Genomic DNA, 21962 nt, shown 5'->3' with positions numbered 1-21962 from the left:
TTTGGGGGATTAATGACTCACTAGCCAATTTCCAACACTATTCAGTAACTGAATTAGTTATTAATATAACAATTTTCAGAACTCCTGTAAAGTAAATATCACAAATAAGTGCGGGTAGTTGAGGGTGCCAAATCCCTCTCCTCACCGTCACTGATGTTGGTTGAGGGTGCCTAACCCCTTCCCTCATCGTCACCAAAGTCCTTACTGGTTACGGACCTTGTCCAGGAGTCATTTTAAATTGGAGAGTCCTTGTCAGCCCCAAAGCATCAAATGTTTTGGATTTAGAAAACCTTCTATTAACAATATATTCAACAATGCCAGCTGAAGGAGAAACCATAGTACATGCCCAAGTAGTATTAGCTTGAGGCCATGTTTGGATGCACGATTGGATTCAATTGCATCTGAGTTGAATTGCGAGTATTCAGTTTAATCAAAGGGGAAGCGACAAAATAAATGATGCTTCCAAGTATCCCACAAATCACAGTTTTGTTTCTTTCATGTCCAACTTGAATGTAACTTAATTGCAATTCAGAGCGCAGACCCTCTACGGAGGGGGGCGAAAATTGCAATTTAGATGGTTTTTGCTTATTTTAGATTAGTCATTGTGATTTGCCAATCCCAAATGGACAGGACAAGCCTATGACAATGACAAATTGCAATTTGATTCGATTGTGCATCCAAACACAGCCTAAATCCACCTTCGACTGAAAAAAAAAAAAAAGCAATTAAGAAAATGTAGGTCTTTACACTCTATTGCACTTTGCAGATGGATAGTACGCAAGAAGTCTGCAATTTGAAGATCTGCTACCACCAAAAGAAACTGGTGATGGCGTTCCAATATCCAGTCAACTGTACAAAAGAAAAAGGAAAAAAGAAAAGAAAAGAAAACATGGACGTGTTTAGCTGCCTCTCTTTTGAAGAACGACGCCAATGCTATGAAGAAAGCACAATGTTAGATTGAGCATTTGCATGTTCCAAAAATATGTACATGTGGGGCCCACCTTCTAAGCTCCATGGCACTAGGAGATGCCAAAATATCTGTCCCCCATCCTGACTATCCTAATTTCCAACCATCTGATTGAGCCCTCTTTTAAATTTGCACTGCTGGCTGTAACATTTTCAACAAATATCTGTGAACATTTGATGGGGAGATATTTTGGGCATGGCTGATCCAATCACAGGTCTCACCTAGGAGTGGCAATCGGCCAGGCCAGGCCCAGGTCCAGCCGACACTTAAGACCCAAGGCCCTAAGTCCCACATGGGCCTAGCAACACAGGGCCCAAGATTATGCCAAAAAAATTGGTTGGGTCCAGACCGATTTGGCCCATGATAAAATACCTATTTCCCACTTGAATGTTCCAATCTACCCTTGATCAAGTGGGCCATGCATCCACAAAGAAATAGACACTTCAGAGGAATGAAACCAATGGTCTAAATTCAATATGGATGGTTACCCAACTGAGGATTGGAATGGCATATTTATAGGAAATAACAAGTGCATATAAATTCGGGCCGGGCTAGGCCAGCAGGCTAAAATGACTTGAGCCCAAGCCCGAGCTGGAAATTGATCTGGTCATTCATGCGAGGCCAAAACCCGGCCTGCAGGCCAGGCTAGTGGGTTTGGGCTGGGCTCATCGGGTCGAGCGGGCTACTCAACCCACTGCCACCCTTAGGTTCACCAGGGCAAGTAGCTTAGCCTACCAAAAGGTAGGACCCACATGTTAGGTTCTTTCAAAGGGTAATGAGAAATTTTATTAAGACGGTGCAATAATGGTATAATACCTCTGTCAAACAAAAGAATGTGGATTCTTGTAATTGATAATGGCATAATATCTCCTTTTGTTCAAAGCACTTACCTGGGCCAGAATACCATTTCCCGTGTGACCCTCGATCACCAACCCTGCCGTGAGACCGATCATTGCCCACGCTCCATTAATTGCTTCAATCTGGCGTTGTCTCTAACCTCACATTATTCGGTCAGATTCGTGAGTGACAAAAGAAAAGATAAGCAAAATGAGTTTTCAGTGGTTACTAGTAGAGAAACCCGGATTCTACATTAGCATTAACTAAAATGAGTTTTCAGTGGTTACTACTAGAGAAACCCGGATTCTACATCAGCATTAATAAAGAGTTGCATTGTAGTTTGTTATCTTTTCATGGTGCAATGGAAGAATATTGCAACTTCAATTCAATAATGAGGTGTGCTAACATGCAGCTCTGCTCATAGTCGTTGAAATTACCATGCGGGTCCCTCCTCACTACACACGTGGTGAACATGTGTTGTGATCAGGACCCTTGATCTGTGGGTTACCGTGTCACTAGGAGATACCTTAAAAGCATCAGATTGAGGCAGCCATCCGAGTTGTTTCCTGCAGAAGCAATGGTTAGCTCAAAACCAGCAGTGATCCACATTCACCCCAAGGTCATCAATTGGATGTCAAGGTCCAAATAAGTGTGGTCTTTTGACCTTTAGTCCATCCATTGGGTGGCCCACCAGATCAACCATCCTAATCACCACAAGTGTTTGCCACATGTAGTGTGGGCAGAAAGCTGCATAGTACTATGATACGATCTGCATGTTAGCACTCCACTACAATAATACAAGGACTATGCAGCTAAAAAAGCAGGAAATAAAGCTCATGTTGGAAAAATCCAATTCAACAAACTCAAGAAACTAAACCAGTTATAGAAATTCTCCACCCACAAAGATTAGCAGAACAAGAGAATCATAAGTGCTGATGTGGCAGACGGTTGTAATATCAAAACAATTCATTAGGCGGACTCAATCTTATAGATCTTCTAACCCAAAATAAAGCTAGTTCAATTAACAGGTGGGCCACTATATCAGAAACAGGTGGATGAGTTAGAAAGCTTCAGCCAAGTTTTTGTCAGCCACATTCATTTTCGTAAAATATGGCTCATCTGAATGGTGGTCTGACCTGATACTTAGGCCAGGGCATCTACACAGCGGCACCCCTCTTATGAATAGATTGGATATCATTTGTAGCACATCTGTGGCGTCCACATGAGCTGCCTTATACAAGTGTGGGCTTAAAAAAGCAAGTATTCCAATAGCATTAGATTTCTCTCTCGGTGCCTGGATATCCCATATTCTGCCTCCACTTGCACAACTACCACATGTAGTCAAGCTCACACAGTAGATAGTACATTCAAAGTTGCAACCATGACTTCTAAGAAAAAACAAAAAAAAACTATACTATAAACCAACCAAGACCTCATTGAGAAACTTCAAGAATCTAATTTAATGTGCGGAACTCATTTGTCTGTTTTCAAATATAATCAAGAATCCTGAAGTTCATTATATATGCAAATTTGAGAGAAAAATGTGTTCCATTTTATTTCTGTGGATGGAAAGAAACAAAATGAAAGGATCCAATATTAAATTGTGTTTCACTTACTTTGAACTTCTCTTTGGCCTTAATTTCTTGCATTTGTTTGGCAGCTAACCGCTTGGCCTCTAAAGGATCAACCATTATCACCTCTGCAGTTGAACTTCTTTTACCTGGTGCTGCCTGTACAAATGCAAAAAGACCATGGTGCCACTTAAAATAAGGGGAAAAAAAGTTGTAACAAACCTACCTATAATTCTAGCAATTAAAAGAAAGTAAACATTAAATCATGGTTTAAAGACTCAGTGACTCATTTGGCCCCGAGCTGACCTGCCTGAGTTGGGGCTGAATCGGCCCAACTTAGGGGTGTGACTTGTGCTATCAAACTGGATCAGGTTGGACTAGGTCTGAGTCGACTCGGACACTGGAGAGAGAGAGAGAGAGAGAGAGAGAGAGAGAGAGAGAGAGAGAGAGAGAGAGTATTTTGCTTCAAAGAAAATAGTACCAACTAGCCTTTCCTATTGTTTCTTGAGATATGATAAAGCATTTAAATTCGTCACCTGCAAAGATGGTAAATATTCAAAGCCATAACTCACATTTGATGCATCTTTGTGAGAGCTAGCTATTCTAACTCCTTATAGATCTTATAAGGGACTGTGAGCCAATAGGGCTGGGCATGGGCTAGCCCAGGGACAGCTAGATCTTGCTCATTTACTTTCTAGGCCTAAATTGAGGCTCATGCACGGTTCCATCCAGCGGGCCAAAATAAAGCCTGGCCCTACCCATGAAAGCCATAAAAGGACCTCAACCTCTTGGCCTTAGTGTTTTAAATATTGATGACGTCAGATGATATATCGTTTTTCCCACATGCGCGATGTGATACATGATTGGAATACATATATTACAGGATATCGAAGATATTATTGTCAATGTTTGCCGTCTGCACACCTAGTTATAAATTTGCACTGTTTCAATCGAAACCTATAACCGAAAAGTGCATATTAGAAAAAAAGCCAAGAAAAATACCAGATTTGCAACTGGGTTTTAACAATTCCACTTGAACTGTTTTGCACCAAAACATGGATTTGTTCGAGAAATCACGACTGGAAAGGGATTCCATACTGGAACCCCAACGGCGAGAAAAATGCATTTATGATTTGACTCTCTCTCTCTCTCTCTCTCTCTCTCTCTCTCTCTCTCTCTCTCTCTCTCTCTCTCTCTCTCTCTCTCTCTCTCTCTCTCTCTCTCTCTCTCTCTCTCTCTCTCTCAACAGTTTATTAGAGATATATTGAAATCCATGTTTATGCATGACTTTGAATTTCAAGCAAGAAATTTGGATCTCCAATGTGAAAAACGGAAGAACTCAGGGAAATCCAAGTTTCTTTTGTTTTTACCTTTTCAAATTCCATGCCTATGTAACTACACCTGTCTATCAATAACGTGTGTCTGTGTGTCTTGAGTCGGTTGAGCCCCAATTGGAAGACATTAAATGACCAAAGACTTGGAGACTTCCAGCATCTAGGCTTGAAGACATAGGTAAACTTGAGATGCTTTGGTGAAACTAGCCCTAGACCCCTTTGTTCCAAAACAACATTCCTCTAGACGATACATTCCAAATAAGAAAACCTTGATTCTATCATCTCTAGCTTCAGGCATCTAATGAACATGATAAGCTAGGCTTTAAAGAGGTTTAGATATGCTGAAAACCGAAAAAACATAATCAGCAAAATTCTAAGAACTGTAGATCGAATCAACAGTCCATTGATTCAATTCAATTGAATCGACAGGTCCAATTGATTGAATTGATGGTCCAATCGAGAACGGCCAAAAACTGTCCGACGAGCAATCTGGACAATTTTGTGAACGTTTGATTGAATTGAAAGATCGATCGATTCGATTGAACTAGCCGTTGTAGATCCGTTAAAGCTTTCTCTCTATAAAAGAGGCATCCAGATCTTTGCAAAAATAATGTTTTTGGTGGTTTAGAAGCTCTAGTGTATCCCACTCCTTCCCATTACTCCTAGGCTTTATTCCAAAGAAATTCATGTCATCCTCCTTGTGATTTATCACTCTAATGAGCATTCCAAGCTCCTTTTGAAGATGAACATGGTATCTTGCATTTTTTAGAAATTAGATATCAATCTTATAGGTAAATCCATGTCTATCATCCTTTAAAATGCCCATTTAGGTGAATCCCCAATTCGAACCAACTATCCCTTGGTTGTAGGAGATTCTGCCACCATCCCATTACCTTGGTGTCCTCATAGGTACAACATTGTAAGGTAGCCAATTGAAAGAGCTGAAGAAGATCCACATCAATGATCAGGGAAGCAAAAAAGAAGCCGCATCAAGATTAATCGAGCATCTCAAGAAGACACTAGCAATGGGGCTCATAGAGTTTGCAATCCAAACTCGAATAGGTCCTTATGTAGGACTATCTCCGGCGGGAGTGTACGTAGATTAGTTTTTGTGTAGAACTAATTGAAAGTTATTGGTAAGCCTATAGAAAACCCTTAAAGTCTCCGAGGGAGCCACCGACATGGGTGCGTACATGTAGGTCCTTGTGTAGGACTGCATTGGTTCTTTGTTAGCCTATAGAAAACCTTGTAGTCTCTGAGGGAGCCATTGACATGGGTGCATATGTGTAGGTTTGTGGTGAACCTATTGAAAACCATTATAGAGGTTAATGGTGAACCTATAGAAAACCATTGAGACAGTGAAATCCAGTACACTCGAGTTTGAGTACGTGAGTCGGGAGTGGAGTAGACATTTAGCCGAACCACTATACATCCTTGCGTTTGCAATTGTTTATGCAAATGCAATTCTATTTATCCTTGTGAATGATTTGGTTATATTACATGAATGCATGAAATAGATTGTACGCTAGGGATTTAAATTAGAGCACATCAATAGTATTTTTCTATATCACATCATAGACTCTTTGCACAATTAGTAGTATCTTCTTTTGTCTATGTGCTATGACTCAATTGAATTAAATTGATAAATAATTTTAAGTGGTCCTATTCACCCCCCTCTAAGACTTAGCCATAATTTTAAGCTCCACAAGCTTTCGTGTGCCATGGTATCGTGTTAGATAATCCATGCAATTTCACCTATTGTTTTGAGTTCTATTGCTTGTTTTGTATGACATTTGAAGCATATGAACTCATTTTGGGCATAATTGCATCATTAATGGTCAACAACACAGTTTTATCCCATAAACAATGTCAAGCTATATGCATAGTTTGTTTGTTTTTTTTTGATAAGCAACGAAGTATTATAAAAGGAGAAAAAGATTACAAAAGAGGGAAATGACCCGCTGAGATAGCGGACCAAAACACCTAAGAAAATGAAAACGAAAGCAAATTACGGCTGCTGATATGCAGCACTTGGGAGGCCCATTCCACAATAAGAAAGTGGACTCTTTTGATAAGATAACCAACATTGTGAGATTCCCCTTTGAAGCATCTCCCATTACGTTCTTCCCAGACCACCCACCAAATAGCCGCTAGGGCCATTCTCCAAACCAGATTTTTCTGCTTACCAAAGTCTGCTCCATGCTAGGCTTTAAGCAAACAACCAAAGGAGAAGGGAGAACCCAAGAGATGTTGAACCAAGAGAAAACCACTGACCAAATCTGATGGATAAACGGACGGTGGATGAAAAGATGATTCACTAATTCAGCCTCCGCCATGCAACAAAGGCAGATGTTAGGAATGCGCATACCTCTTTTTCTTAAATTGTCTACTGTCAGCACCTTCCTGATACTAACCAGCCAGCTGAAGACCACGAACTTTGGAGGAATCTGTATTTCCACAGATGTTCCGACATGGAATCTGTCGAGCCCAAGGAATTGTTGTATATATGGTTGTATAGAGATTTGACCAAGAAGATACCCTTTTTGTCATGAAGCCATATAGATCTGTCGGAAACCTGCTGATCTAGATTACTACTGTTAAGAAAAGACAACAGAGCCACGAGCTCATTAATTTCGTTATCATGAAGATTTCTGCGGCATGGAATATTCCACACATTCTCAGATCCGATAACCGAGAAGCTGTCTACCATTGATATAACCCGATTTGGAGCTAGACGATAGATGGATGGAAACGCTTCTTTTAGAGGGGAATCACCAATCCATGTGTCATTCCAAAAGGAGATATTCTTACCATTGCCAACCGAGAAACGAGTCCCATTAAGGACAACCTGTTTCATCTCTAGCACTCCCTTCCGTAACGCTAAAGCTCCGTAGGCTGCGGAATCTTTAGTCCACCACCCTCCAACTGAATGACCATATTTGCATTTAACCAAAGAATTCCACAAGGACCCAGATTCAGACCCGAGTCTCCAGGTCCATTTACCGAGGAGAGCCCGGTTCATCAACTTTAGATTTCTGACACCTGCACCACCATCACGAGTGTGAAGGCACACCGTTTTCCAATCGACCAGATGGAAGTTCTTCTTGTCTCCCTTACTGTACCAAAGAAAATCCCGTCTTAGGCTTTCGAGGGATGGATTTCGGACATTTGAATAAAGACATAATATAGCGGCAAGCTGGAAAGGACCGCTTTGATCATGGTAAGGCGACCCCCTATAGATAGATACTTGCATTTCCAAGAGGCTAGATGCTTCTCGAATCTATCTATGACTTTATCCCACAGGAATTTTGGAGGTTTACCCACAGAGAGCGGAAGACCAACAAACATAGTGGGTAGGGAGCCAATTGAACAATTGAAGAGGCCAGTGTACTCGAAAACCTCCTCCTCTTCTATATTTACACCAAATATATTGGACTTAGCTAGATTGACTCTAAGACCTAACACCGCCTCGAAACAGTGAATAATGGTGCGAAGATTGCTCGCCTTATCGAGATTGGCTTCACAGAAAAGAAGGGAATCATCTGCGCACTGTATATGGGAAATGGGAGACATGCCACTGATATGACAGCCACCGATAATACCACCTTCTAAACCTTTTTGCAGCATCTTGGAAAAAGCTTCTCCCACTATTAAGAAAAGAAAAAGGGACAGAAGGTCTCCCTGACGAAGACCCCTAGAATTGGCAAAAAATCCTTTGGGGGATCCGTTGAGGAGGAAGCTGTCCCCACACACTCCTTGATCCAACCGCACCATTTAGCATTAAAACCCATCTTCTACAGCATAGACTGAAGGAATTCCCAGTCTACGTGGTCATAGGCCTTCTCAATGTCTAGTTTGCATGGGATGCTTTTTGACTTGGCTTTGTGGATGGAATCAAGACATTCAAAAGCAATCAAGGCACTTTTGATGATCTGTCTACCTGGAAAAAAAGGCGCTTTGATTGTCTGAGATAATCTTACCCATCACCCCTCTCAAACGAGAAGCAAGGGTTTTCGCCAATATTTTGTAAGGCCCTCCTAACAGACTGATCGGTTTGAAATCCTTCAAGGCCACCGCACCCGGAATTTTTAGTATTAGAGCGATAAAGGTTGCTCCCAACTCCTTAGACAGACAACTCCTATCATGAAATTCAGAGATAAACGCCATGATGTCCCCCTATAAAACTTCCCAGAATGTAAGAAAGAAAGATATCGGAAACCCATCTGGACCTGGGGCTTTTTCGCCTAATAAGGAGTTGATCGCCTCATTAACTTCAGCAACCAAAAACTGAGCTTCGAGAAAATTGGCTTCTTCTACTGAGATTTGATCAAAATAAAGATGATCGAGCTTCGGTCTGGAACATTCTTCTTTGAGGAGAAGATTTCTGAAGTACCCAATAGCTTCTTCTGAAAGTTGTTCCTGATTTTCAATTCGGACCCCATTAACTTCTAAGGCTTTGATTTTGTTAATTCTCGCTTGCACGCTCGCAATATTGCGGAAAATTTTCGTGTTTTTGTCTCCTTCCGAAACCTAAGAGCGCCGCGATTTCTGCTTCCAGGAAATCTCGTCTTCAAAAATTCTGGAGGAGTAGCTGTGAATGAGATTGGTCTGATGAATCCAATTCTCAGCTGACAAAGGAGCATCTTCAGCTGCTGAGTCTGTAGCTAGAAGCTCGCCAAGAATAGCCGAAGTATCCATATGCCTTTTGCAAAGAACAACTTTCTTCCACTCGTTGATCCTACCCTTCAGAAGCTTGAGTTTCTTAAATAATTTGAAGCCGGCGAACCCTTCTACTGAGAAACCCTTCCACCAATCCGATACCATCTGATGGAAGCCCTCGATCTTTAGCCAGGAAATATCGAATCTGAATGGTTTTGGACCCCGATTGTCCTCAATAGAACTGAGAATAAGAAGACTATGATCTGACGTGGGCCTAGGAAGCAGAGATTGGGAGATGAGAGGGAAAGCTTCCTGCCAATCTAACGAGACAAGAAATCTATCCAATCTCGCACAGATTGAATTGGCCCTTTCATTCGACCAAGTATATCTGGCTCCATTAGGGGGGAGATCAATCAAAGCCTGATTATTGATCCATTGCGAGAACCGTCTCATCGCCGAAGAGACTCCCCCCACTGGATTTTTCCTTTGCGTAACGGATAATGTTGAAATCCCCGCCAATGCACCACGGACCATTGAAATTCTTCCTGACTTGGTTGAGCTCCTCCCAGAATTTGGATCTTCTGTCTGCTAGATTAGGACCACACACAAAGGTAAAGAGGCACAAAAAAATTGGAATTGACATCTTTAAGAAGGATCGAAATTGAGAACTTACCCACTCAACTGTGATCGAGACACTAGACTGCGGAGTTCCAAGCCATAACAACCACTCCTGAACTACCAATCGCACTTAAGGCCACCCGTTTGACGTCTTTCATCTTCCAAAGGGATCGCATAAGAGCATCACTGAAGTTAGCTACCTTAGTTTCCTGCAAACATATGATGTCGGCTTTGCTTCTATAGCACATATCTTTAATGATGCTACGCTTCCGACTAGAACCCACCCCTCGCACATTCTAGGATCAAATAATCATCTACGGAACTGATCTACCCCTTCGGCCCACATAACCAGGTCGATTCCAAAAATAGAGTTAAGATCGGATCGAAGTCCTTGCAATTCTCTGTTAGAGTTAAGCTTGAGACGACTATGTCTTGGAGAACTGGATGGAGATATAGGACGACACCCCGAGTCTCTATACAGTGAAATAAGGCGATGAAATCCTCCAGATGATCTCCAAAGGAGAGACCGATTGACCTTTCGATATGACTCAGCGCGTCCCTGATCCATCTCTTCTTCTGAATATTTCTTGCGATCTAAATTTTCTGATTGACCAAAACCTGGTAGACAATACTGCCTCCTTCCATATCAGTTGTAGGACTGCCTGCCCTCATCTACAGTGGTTTGGCTTCGATAATTCCTTCACCGGTGTTTTCTTGAAATAAAAGGGCTAGGGTCTGATCCACTTTTGAGAAAGATGTGGATCAAGGAGAGTGAGTGTCCGAGGAGGCAGACCTCACCAAGGATAACGGGGATGGCGCAGAACTTCTTTCGTCGTGGTCCGAATAAAGAGATGAAAAATGGATGGAGGGAGGATTACCCATAGTATCATATAGAGATAGGTTTAGATTCAACTGTCTAGCGTTCGAGGCTACGATTTCAGACTCGAAAAGAGGTTCGGGACTAAAGAGGCCCGACCGAGCCTCACGACGCGCAACACGGCAGTGGTCCAAGCCTAAGGCATAAGTGGATTCACACATGTCAATAGCTAGCACTTAACACGTAGCTGTCTCGAGAGCCGGAAGGACTTTTCGTCTCGAACGACAGCTCAGAGGCGGCAAGGATACGCTTGATGATGGACACGTGGCTACTTCTTGAGGGCTCGATTCAATCTCGTGGTGACACGTAGCAGAGGCGTGCTCTGGAAAGCCTGCTGGATTGCGACGAGAGATGGACTCCTTGGGATGCAGTAGCAGCTCTGAGATGTTCGATATCGGACGTGTGTCTAACACTCGAGTGCTTCCTACGATCGAGTGGTGCCACATATCTTCTTCGTACACTGGCGAGACTGCAGGATAGCGACATGTGGAGACCGCTGATCTGAGGGACTTCGGAGATGGTAGTTCACAGTGATTCGGAGCTCCAACGGAGCTTTGAGGATGAGCACCTTCTTCCCTACCGACTGCGGGAACGGGCTGAAAAGAAGATGAGGCCCTCTCTCTGCTTTTCCAGATATCACCCCATCTGGCAATAGGAAGATTATTAAGTTCTTGAATTGGCAGAAGAAGAGTTCTTTCGTCTGCAACAACGTTGATGAACGAGGGCAGCGGAGACCCTTTTTTCCTTCTGATTTGGAATCTGATAACCCCCATCTCTTCTCCCGATTTTGTTTTGGAATCAAGTTCGATCAGATCTCCCAAACGAGAAGATATTTGCAGGAAAAACTCTTTGTTCCAAAGCTCTAAGGGCGTGTTTGGATGAGCGGCCCAGTTAAATTTACAATATTGCCTGTTTGAATTTGATTTGAAATCCGACGTTACACGTGGGGCCCGAGTACCGCGCCGAACCACATTCCTCTTGACATGCATTTCGCTGGTACATTGAATACACATTGGGCAGTGCAGCACCCTCATTGCACTGCACCGCCTCTAGGAAGAGAAAAGAGGCTTGCCTCTTCGTGTTTCGTTGGTCCATTGCACCTTCCTGCACACTCAGTCTTCTTCTTCGTTTGTCTCCAGCCCTGTGCGAGAGGATACCATGTCCTTACGGCTATATCTCCAGCCCTGCATCGTCAACTACCCCTACGAAGAAGATGGGATGACCCCATCGTAGGTTGATCCTGGCAAATATTATCCTTTTTCTTTCGCCAAGTGAAACCAGGTATGCTGAGTTTCCTTTCCATAACAAGGAACAAAGGGTGACCATGATATATGTGGAGCGTATGCATCCTTTCGATGGTGTATATTATGCCTATCCATTTACCCTCTTTTACAGGAGGAGATGAATATATGGGTAGACTGTGCTCTCCTATACCCTACGAAGAAGGTGTATCCTCCAATACACCTGATTCCGATTTTTTTGACTGTGTAGAATCCACATGAGGTGAATGCGTATCAGAAGTGAATCCGGCCATAGGTGAATGCCTATCCATTTTTAAAGATGATTTTAAGTCTAGATACAATCTCATGAGAGGTATATGAATCATCGTGGTGGGGCCCACATAGCATAGAATCCCAGCCATTGGGTGGTGGTTCGTTTTGCTTGCCATTCCATCAACGGTCCATAGCAAGTATTGTATGTGGTATGCGCAAGCGGCGCCCTCAATCCAATCCTCGTTCAAACAGTGAATTAGGTATATCCACCGCTTACATTTCCAAACCCACTCCGTTCCAAACATTCTTCTTATCAATGAAAAGACTCGTCATTACAGTCTACAATGCTGGGAGTACATAAGACGTACAGTAAAACAATGCAATACAGCCCTATATGCGAATCCAAACACGCCCTAAAGGAACCGACCAGACCAAGAGCCATACCTCCTCGAAACTGAAGGCTGAGAACTGATCCCAGCTCACGATTTTAGAACCGGACCATCCAAATGAAGGACACTTGCCAGTAGGAGGAAATCCGTGTTAAAACCCGGAGTCACCGTAACCCAAAGTTCATTAAAACCTATAGGTTTTAGCTCGTAAGAGTTTGCTGATAGCCCACCAGTTTCCTCTAACCAAGTTCTAACCGTTGTAATCGAAGATTCTTCTTTGGTGATAACCACCATTGTATCCTTCAAGCCCTTCCTGTATTTGTCTAACGAGTCTTGATGAATATGAATAATGTCGACCTCAGAAGAATCTACCTTCATCTCCTCTTTTCCTTCCTCCCTTCTATGACTAGACTGGCCTCGAAGATTACTATCTTTGTGACAAGTGATGATGTTTTGACCTGAGTTTTGTAGGGCCTCATTGAAGGAGATGGATCCCACCACCTTGTTTGAGATGGATCTCGGCTGCTACTGTCGGATCGAGGCTACCTGATGCTGAATTTGGGAAGCTTGGATTATACGTTTACATTTGAGTTCGGGCCATATCTCGCCTTCTGAACAAGCATTTTGTTCCTATCGAAACTTTCACCGTTAAGGTTTTCGATTGCCCTGTGAAGTTATTTCATTGAACCCATCCTTACCAACACAAAACCACAGAGAGACCCATTTGCCTTGTTTTTGGGGATCATGACGTCCATCATTTCTCCAGCTTTCCCGAAAGCTCTCGAAAAGTTGATGGGTCGCCATCCTTCTGGGAACCCTTTAACAAATAGAGTAGGGTAGCTTGCCACGTCCTTCTTCTTGTTCAGGGGCTTGAGAACTCGTTCTTTTCTTCTGGTCACCCAGGACTAGTTTTTGTCATCTCCTTCTTCTAGTATTTCTCCTCCTTCTGCATCTAGTGACTCTGCGAGGACAAAATCGTCTGCCTATTCGTGCCTTTCTTTTGAGAAGTCACCTTATGATTGCTTGAGCAATCGCTTGATGTATTTTGAGTTTGAGTTTGGATATAATTGAATCATTAATTTCAGCAACACATAGTTTTATCCCTTAAACAATGTTAAACTATTATGCATAGTTTTTCTTTTTTCCTTTCATGGTGATGTTTTGAGTCCTAAGTGTGTAATCACATTTCTTGTAACATCTCCCGAAGTGTCAGTGAAAAATTCCACCATTTCAAGTTTCCCTCAAAGTGCATAACTATATTCAATATCAATGAATTCCCAATATAATCTGTCATATTTCCCATTCTTGAAGGTATCCAGCATTCAAAGTATCAGTATCACTATGAGTTTCGTTGGCCGGGGATATAGAAACAATATCAATATCGTTGATTTCTTGAAATGCAGGGAAATACGGGGAAAACGATGGAATTTTTCAATGAAACTTCAGGAGATCTTAAAATATGCATATTTGCATATTTAGGAATAAAAAAATTCGCAAAAAGAATGCATACATGATAAGTTTCAATATAATCGGACCTAAAAGTATGTGTTGTTGTAAGAAATCAGTCCAATAGTAACACGACAATCACTTAAATCTCATTAAACTAATTGACAAGCAAATAAACATGCATAACACATTCATACATTATACATCCATCCATATATAAGCATATAAACACAATACACATGCATGACTATCCAACCATCCAACCATCATTTCATCCATCCCATCCAATCATCCATTCATCCAATCCATCCATCCCATCTAATCATCCAAACATCCATCCAACCTTCCACCGATCCATCCCATAAAACCATCCAACCATCCATCCCATCCCATCCATCCATCCCATCCCATCCATCCAAACATCTCTTAATAAACAAATCTTTGGTGATATCGATATATTGCCGATACAAGTGACACCCGGAATTTACACAATCATATTGGCAATACATTGGCAATACCGATATATTGGCGATACAAGCGACACCTGGAATTTACACGGTCGAAAATATTGGCAATATCAATACATCAGCGATACTTGGCAATATATCACCAATACATGGAATTTTTTATACTACCGGTTTTAGTGGTATAGCCAAACTGGAGATACAAATAATATTGGGGATACTCTGAACAATGGAGGCATGCTATCATTTGCAATAGTGATTTTGAAAACATAAAATAAAAATAAAAATTCAGATCTTATTTGCCCGGTCTTATTATCGAGCCCAGCCTAGCCAGAACAATGGACCAAAAATTGAGGATCAAGCTCATCCAATTGCATGCTAGATCGACGGGACAGCCTGGCACATCAATAACCCTAGTTATGGACCTCCTCGAGGTGTACTTGTAGTATCTAAAGGTGAAATATGACATGATTATCTCTCATCCAGGCCCCATGTGACCCTCTACAACCCCATAATAATTTTAAGCCTTTCCATTCATTGAACGCATGTTGCAGACTAGAGTTGTCGAAGGGATTACCTAGGAAAGCTACTTCAAGAATTTCTCAAATGGAGCATGACAACACCTTGAGATATGGAGTTAACAATGGAAGATATAGTAATTTCCAGTCTTTCATAATTATTACCGAGTAATGTATTTGAAGGAAGGACAAAAAACCTTCATAATAATGCACGGCCCATTACATCAAACACATTATTAGGCTCAGTACTTGGGTATATTTCCATCTGCAACCAGCTATAAACAGCATACGAGCTAATAACTTCATCTTAGATGCCCATCCTTAATATGAAAATTTATAAAGGTACAATCAATTCTACCAAGACCTGTGACTAATTAGCAAGGGACCAGCTTTCTGATGTTAATAGAATAACTTTCACTACATAAAAATGATGAAATGGGCAATAGTCCCTTCGGATCTTTGATTGGAGGAAGTACATGATCCTCACCTCGTGGATATGCTCAGTATACTTGGTTTTCAGTTTGTACAAGTGGGGCCCATGGCTTCATGATCTAGACCATTTGCATTATGTGCCATGGGGATGATGAACTTTTCATCCACTGTGCTTTCACATCCAGCGTCTGGAATGAGGTCCTCTCTGGTTTCGATATCGCATGGGTGATGCCTAGTTCAACAGAAAGCCTCTTCCAGTCTTGGCATGCTGCTAGGATTGGTAGGAGAAAAGCGCCGCTTTGGTAGCTTGCTCTGCTTGCTGTTCTTTGGGCGATTTGGGGTGAAAGAAATAGCCGCTGTTTTCGAAATAGTAGAGGCTTGATCTGTGGGGTTGTTCATCGAGTTCAGCTGTTTATCAGGGATTGGGACACAAAAAGGGTACCTTTGTAATTTTTCCTTCTCTCTTTTCTGTTGTCTTGTTGTTTCTTTCTTTTCTTGTTGCCTCGGTGGCTTTTAATAAAAATCTTTAAAAAAAAAATAATAATGATCCCCACCACAGATGGTCCATGCCCCAGATTATCCTTGATTTGACGTTCCTAACCCCTCTATTTGAGGCCTGCAACTGGAGTCTAGACCATGAAGCATAAGTACAACTGGTCCATGTTCAACCGAAAAGGAGGGGAAACAGCACAGGGCTAGGATCTTGTAGTCTAGGAGATTTGTAGTTAATGGGCCATCAATGGCAGGGTGAGGACCCATCAGACCAATGATCTAGATCATTGATCCATGGGCCCCACTTATACAAACTGAAAAACTGAGGATGCCATGCATATCATTAGGATGAGGATCATACAATTCTCTCTAAGACTAGCTACCATGAGATACTTAAGTAAGATAACTTATTTTTGCAGTCAATTCATCATCCAATGAGATCTTTAAGACTCCCATGAGATTGAGGACATGCCATGCATATCATTAGGTTGAGGATCATACAATTCTCTCTAAGACTCCCATGAGATCTTTAGTAAGATAACTTATTTTTGTAGTCAATTCATCATCCACATACCTACAAAATCTTGATCATATTCAAACCAAAAATATCGGCATTACATGTAGAAGCCTTAATGCATACATTAGCTTTGGCCAAAACTCGAAATGTTGGGCGGTTGCTTCTTTGGATACTCATACTCATATCAAGTTCACTTTGCAATCCCCATCTGGCAAGAAAAAAAAAATCATTAGAAGTGAAAGCCACTATCCGATAGAGGAAGTAGAGAAAAATCGAGTTGATATCTAGATTTTAAAAATATAAAGGTGAGATGCAGAAGGAATCAATGTCTCAAATAATTTTGGCGAAGATTTCCTAGATGGAATCTTCCAAAGAATTGTTGAAGGTGTGCTTCTACCAATGCATCGGAAGATGTTCCCACTTTGGTTTTTCTTCCTAGTGATGAACCAAACAGCACCCAAATACATCTTCTAGTATCTCCTTAGTCAACAAGGCCAGAATTCCACCGAACATCATCTACATTTCGTACTTCCCTCATCAAGATGCAAACTTTACAACGTGTTCAACAATTCCTAATGACTGTAACCAAGACTCCAGAAAATGGACTCTGACTGAAAAAGAAATATGGAAATTGCTCCTCAAAAGAGACTGTTATCTATATTCCTGTCTTCTACTCATCAATATGTAATCTTTCCATGATTTTCAATCACCCTTTGTGATTATTCCCAAGACCCATAAGATGGTAGAACTTTATGGTGCAAGAAATTCAGAAACCTAGCTTTTTCTACCAATCAACAGAGGAAAGGACCATGACTAAAAAGTCCAATAAATACTATTCATAAACTCTTCTCATATGCAATCTTTCCATGATTTTCAATCATTGCATGTGATTATAGAGAAGACTTTGAAGAGGGTAGAGCATAATTGTTCGATAAATTCAACAACAGATCCTTTTGATCAATCAACCTACAAAAGAACCAAAAATAAAATAAAAATAAAAATTAAATAAATAAAAATCAAATGCTACCTGTATTCCTTGACTTTCAATGGTAACTAATTTTTGAGGTCCAATTCATCTAAATTCCTTGCGCAGGCTGAACCCATCATCTAAAAGGGATACAGAGCCGAGGATCATCATCCATAACAGTCTAAACAGCTGAAGTGGTTCAGCACCTGAGTGCCTTTGTCACCCCTGATATGACTGGGGATCATTTTGTACAAGAGCGTGTGGAACTCAAAGCCTGAATCAAGGACCACCACCCATCAGCATTTAGCAAGGTAGTCCAGAATCTAAAGGGCCACAACCTCAAGGAAAAGCAACAGACCTCGGATCCCTCTCATCCACATCAGCACTCAGTGACACAACCAGACCATATACCCAATTGACATGAGCAGTGAGTCAACAGTGATAAATTAATGCAAACAGCGGAGCAGCAGACACAAATTAAAAGCATTGGCCATGTCTTTTCTCAGCAGTACAGATCAAAGAAAAGACCAAGGGAGGTCAAGTAGGCCACAACAAGAATAGTATTTCAGGCTCTTTTTTTTCTTTTTTCTTTTTTGTAATATTGGTTTGGAGGGTGTGGTGGACATTTTCCATGGTTTATTACAAGTTAATTTTGTTAGTAGTTGATTTGATTAGTTAGGAGATCCGTTCAGGATAGTTGCAGTCACAGTGTGCTGTAACGGCTGTTAAGGGCCAGTAAAGGGCCATTACATAAAGGTAACAGTGGCAACCGTTACATGTCATGGGGATATAATGGCCATTACAACTGTTATGAAAAAATGACCCGCAATGCCCCCCGTAAAGGGCATAACAGCCTTGTAATGGTCAGTTACTAGATAGATACAGTTTTTTTTTAAGATTTTTTTTTTTCCCAATAAAATAAGAGACCATAACAACCGTTATGGGGGCCGTAACGGCCATTACAACCCATATCATAAAGGTAATGGTGGTGACTGTTAAGGCCACTGTTACAATTATGGAATACCTTTAGCACACTAATCACAAGGTTAGTTACTTGCACCATATAACTACTATGTTTCTTTTGCTTGTAATGGGATTTCTGAATTGAATTTTGAGAAATTCATGAGGGATTTGAGAGAGGAGCTTGTTATAGCCATTCATTGTCTTCTTGGGTGGGTTTTGGGAGTGTTTGGACATCAAATTTTAGCTCTGTGTGTGTGTGTGTGTGTGTGTGTGTGTGAGAGAGAGAGAGAGAGAGCGAGAGAGAGAGAGATTATCCGAGGGATCCCCTCCAGAGTGTTCCTTCCCAAGGGCTTCGCCTCCCTCTGATTCCCTTGAGTCCTTGGAATCTCTTGTTCGCTAGTCATTCAGCAAGTTCTGAGAAGCCTGCGTGCAACTGACCGTCCTTGTTCCTCTTCATGTACTTCCCAGCTGAAGCAAGCCACTCCTATGGACAACCTTGCTTAGCACGGGTATAAAAAATTGCAGACCGTCCGCCCGTATATAAACCTGCCTTCTGACAGGGTGTTTGCAGTTCATATAAAAAGCTTAGACACTGAACACCCTTGCAACTAACCCCTTATTCACGGCAGAAACCCCCATACCATACCCGCACCGAACAATAATGATTATATGAAACACAAAAGGAGTGCACATCCAATCAGGCAATAAATAAATAAAGCAGGTCCCCTTTTAAAATTCAATCAAATATAACCAACATTTCATTAATTCTCCTCATAAAAATCCAATCTTTCTATAATTTTCAAATCATAACATAGCATTATAACCAATACCCGGAAGAGGGTAGACCCCAATCACGCAAAAACTTCAAGATTCAGCAATCTTCTATCAGAATTCTACCTACTGTTATCTACATCCCACGAATCCTCTTCATATTTTTCCATGATTTTAGACCACATATTATAATTGTCACCAACACCCAGAAGAGGATTGATCCTAACCATGCAAAAGAACCCAGAATTCAATACTCGTCTATCCAAATTCAATCAAATGCTAACTACATTTCAGAAACAAACTAATAAAGACCCAATATTTCCAAGATTTTCTATCATAACTTGTGATTAGAGGCAACACCCAGGAGACGGTAGATTCCAATCATGCAAAAAATCCAGAAATCGATACTTGACGACCACCGATAGGCAGCTGCAGATAATCCCAAAGAGAGAATTACAGGAAGAAGAAGGAGAAGAGGAAGAAGCAGAGGCGTACTTGGTATTGGAGACAGAGTGCTTCTGAGTAGAACTGAAGAGAAGGAAGGCGCCATTACTGGCGAAAGAAGAGGAGTTCATCTCTCTCTCTCTCTCTCTCTCTCTCTCTCTCCTCCTATCTGCTTGTACTGGTTCATCCTCTCCATCTATTTGTGGGAAGCGGCTTGCGTCCTGCCCCCGCCTGGACAGACTCGGACCAGGGCGGAGTTCCGTGGGGCCCACATGGACTTATGGATTTTATCCATTCCATCCATCCATTTTTCCAGATCATTTCAGTGTGAAATGCCAAAAATTATAAAGATCCAATGCTAAACTGAATCACACCACAAGAAGTAGATGTGATAATGACGCCCACCGTTGAAACCTTCCTAGGGCCTACCTTGATGTTTATTTTCCATCTAAACCTATTAGTAAGGTCACATAATCTCGGATAAAGGTTTTAAAAAAGAAAATTCAGATTTATCAAAAACTCATGTGGCCCACAAATAAATTTTTAATGGCGATCCTTCAATACCCACTGTGTGGTCCACTTGGCTCTTGGATATATCTCATTTTTGGTATGAAATAATAAAATATCTGAAAAAAATGGATTAACGGAGTGGATAAAACCCACGCATCAATTTGGGGCCCACAAAGCCCCTGCCTGGACTGAGTCCATCCAGGCGGGTGCGGGACGCAATCCGCTTCCCAATTTGTGGAGCGGGAATTTTACCGGGCATCGCATTTATCTTTGCAAATTGTACACGCGCTTTGAATTCTCGCGAGTTGACAATATTCTATGATAATCTAGACCGTTTATCTATTGCTTCTCACCGTGCATAGAGGATCCAAGAAAATGCTTATTGATTGGAAGATTCTTCAAATTATCATTAGGATGTATTGATATTGAATTTGAACCGTTGGTTTATTTCTTTCATTAAACATCCATTGTGGGCCATTGATAGAGGCATGGATATTGTCTTATTCAAAGTATTTCTAATATCTAATCCATCCACATGAGGGCCTGTTTGGCCGGGCGGATTGAATGGTATATTAGGGTGGATGGGATCAGTTTTAAGGTAATGATGGCAGCGGCCTCAGTGGATTGGTGCTAATCCCATGCTATTGATGTATCCCATGGCTAAAAATCCTACATGTTTGAGAAGCCTGGCTCATCAGGGATGCCAAACAATTGTCCCGTTTTGCCAGGCATGGGATCCCATGGATTTCAAAGGCTGCCCGTTTGGGCAGATTAGGTTTAGGTAGGGCCAGATTCAAAACTCATATAGGGCACTACCCATGCTAGACAGCCCATCCGGGCAGGGCTCTGTGAGACCCACTGTGATGTATTTGTCTCATCCACGTCGTTCATCGCGCCACACAACTAGTATATATACATATTCCATAAAATGAAGTAGGTCCATATCTCCAGTGGACCACACCGAAGGAATGTGCGGTGATAATCAAAGCTCATATACGTCACTGCCCGGCCAGACAGCCCGTCTGGGCAAGGTTATGTGGGGCCCACTGTGATGTATTTGTCTCATCCACGCCGTTTATCATGCCACTGGATTGATGTATATACATATTCTAGAAAATAAAGCAAGTCTATATCTCCAATGGACCACACCGAAGGAATGTGCGGTGATAATGAAACCACCATTGAAACCATTCCATGGGCCACCATTATTTCGTTTGTTACCATTCAAAAATGCAGTGGACCACACCCTAAAATCTGGTGTGTTCAATCAAAATCACTCTCACATGGGACATGTCCATGTATCCAGTGGACCACACTATATGACAGTGGTGTGATACAAAAATATCGACTGAATATGAAGCAGTCGATAATGTAAATGATCTCCATGGCTTATATGGCCAATGTCATCATAAGTCATACACCACAAAGAGGCTAAAAAAAACAAGTAATAATCTCCAAGTTACAGTACTAATAATATTTAGAATTTAAAAATAACAATCAAGGCAAGAAAAAGAACCACGACGGCAACAAGAGTGCACGTAATCTCTCTCCATCTTACGGGGCAAGATCATCAATCGACGTGGCCCTAAAAACCATGGCCCAGGTCGTGTGGGTTGTCTGTTGGATAGACGAAGTCGAAGAATGGTGGATGTCCACCTCATCAGAATATGCGGTAACCTGAACCACAGGAGAT

General features: G+C 41.6%; 1 protein-coding gene across 1 annotated transcript; it reads right to left on the bottom strand.

Annotated features, from left to right (window-relative positions):
• Positions 1-249: 249 nt before the first annotated feature.
• On the bottom strand, positions 250-19966 carry LOC131217111 (uncharacterized). Its single transcript, XM_058211871.1, has 5 exons — positions 19811-19966; positions 16738-16822; positions 3421-3534; positions 1858-1959; positions 250-849 (listed from the first exon to the last, which is right to left on the bottom strand). Exons 1-5 carry the CDS (start codon positions 19888-19890, stop codon positions 805-807), a joined length of 426 nt encoding a protein of 141 aa, XP_058067854.1. The 5' UTR covers positions 19891-19966; the 3' UTR covers positions 250-804.
• Between the last annotated feature and the right edge of the window lie 1996 nt (positions 19967-21962).

The sequence above is a fragment of the Magnolia sinica genome, chromosome 10 (assembly GCF_029962835.1).
Source record: "Magnolia sinica isolate HGM2019 chromosome 10, MsV1, whole genome shotgun sequence".
Classification (NCBI taxonomy): Eukaryota; Viridiplantae; Streptophyta; class Magnoliopsida; order Magnoliales; family Magnoliaceae; genus Magnolia; species Magnolia sinica.
Note: the sequence above shows the minus strand (reverse complement) of the source record. Positions and strands in the feature narration are given on the sequence as shown.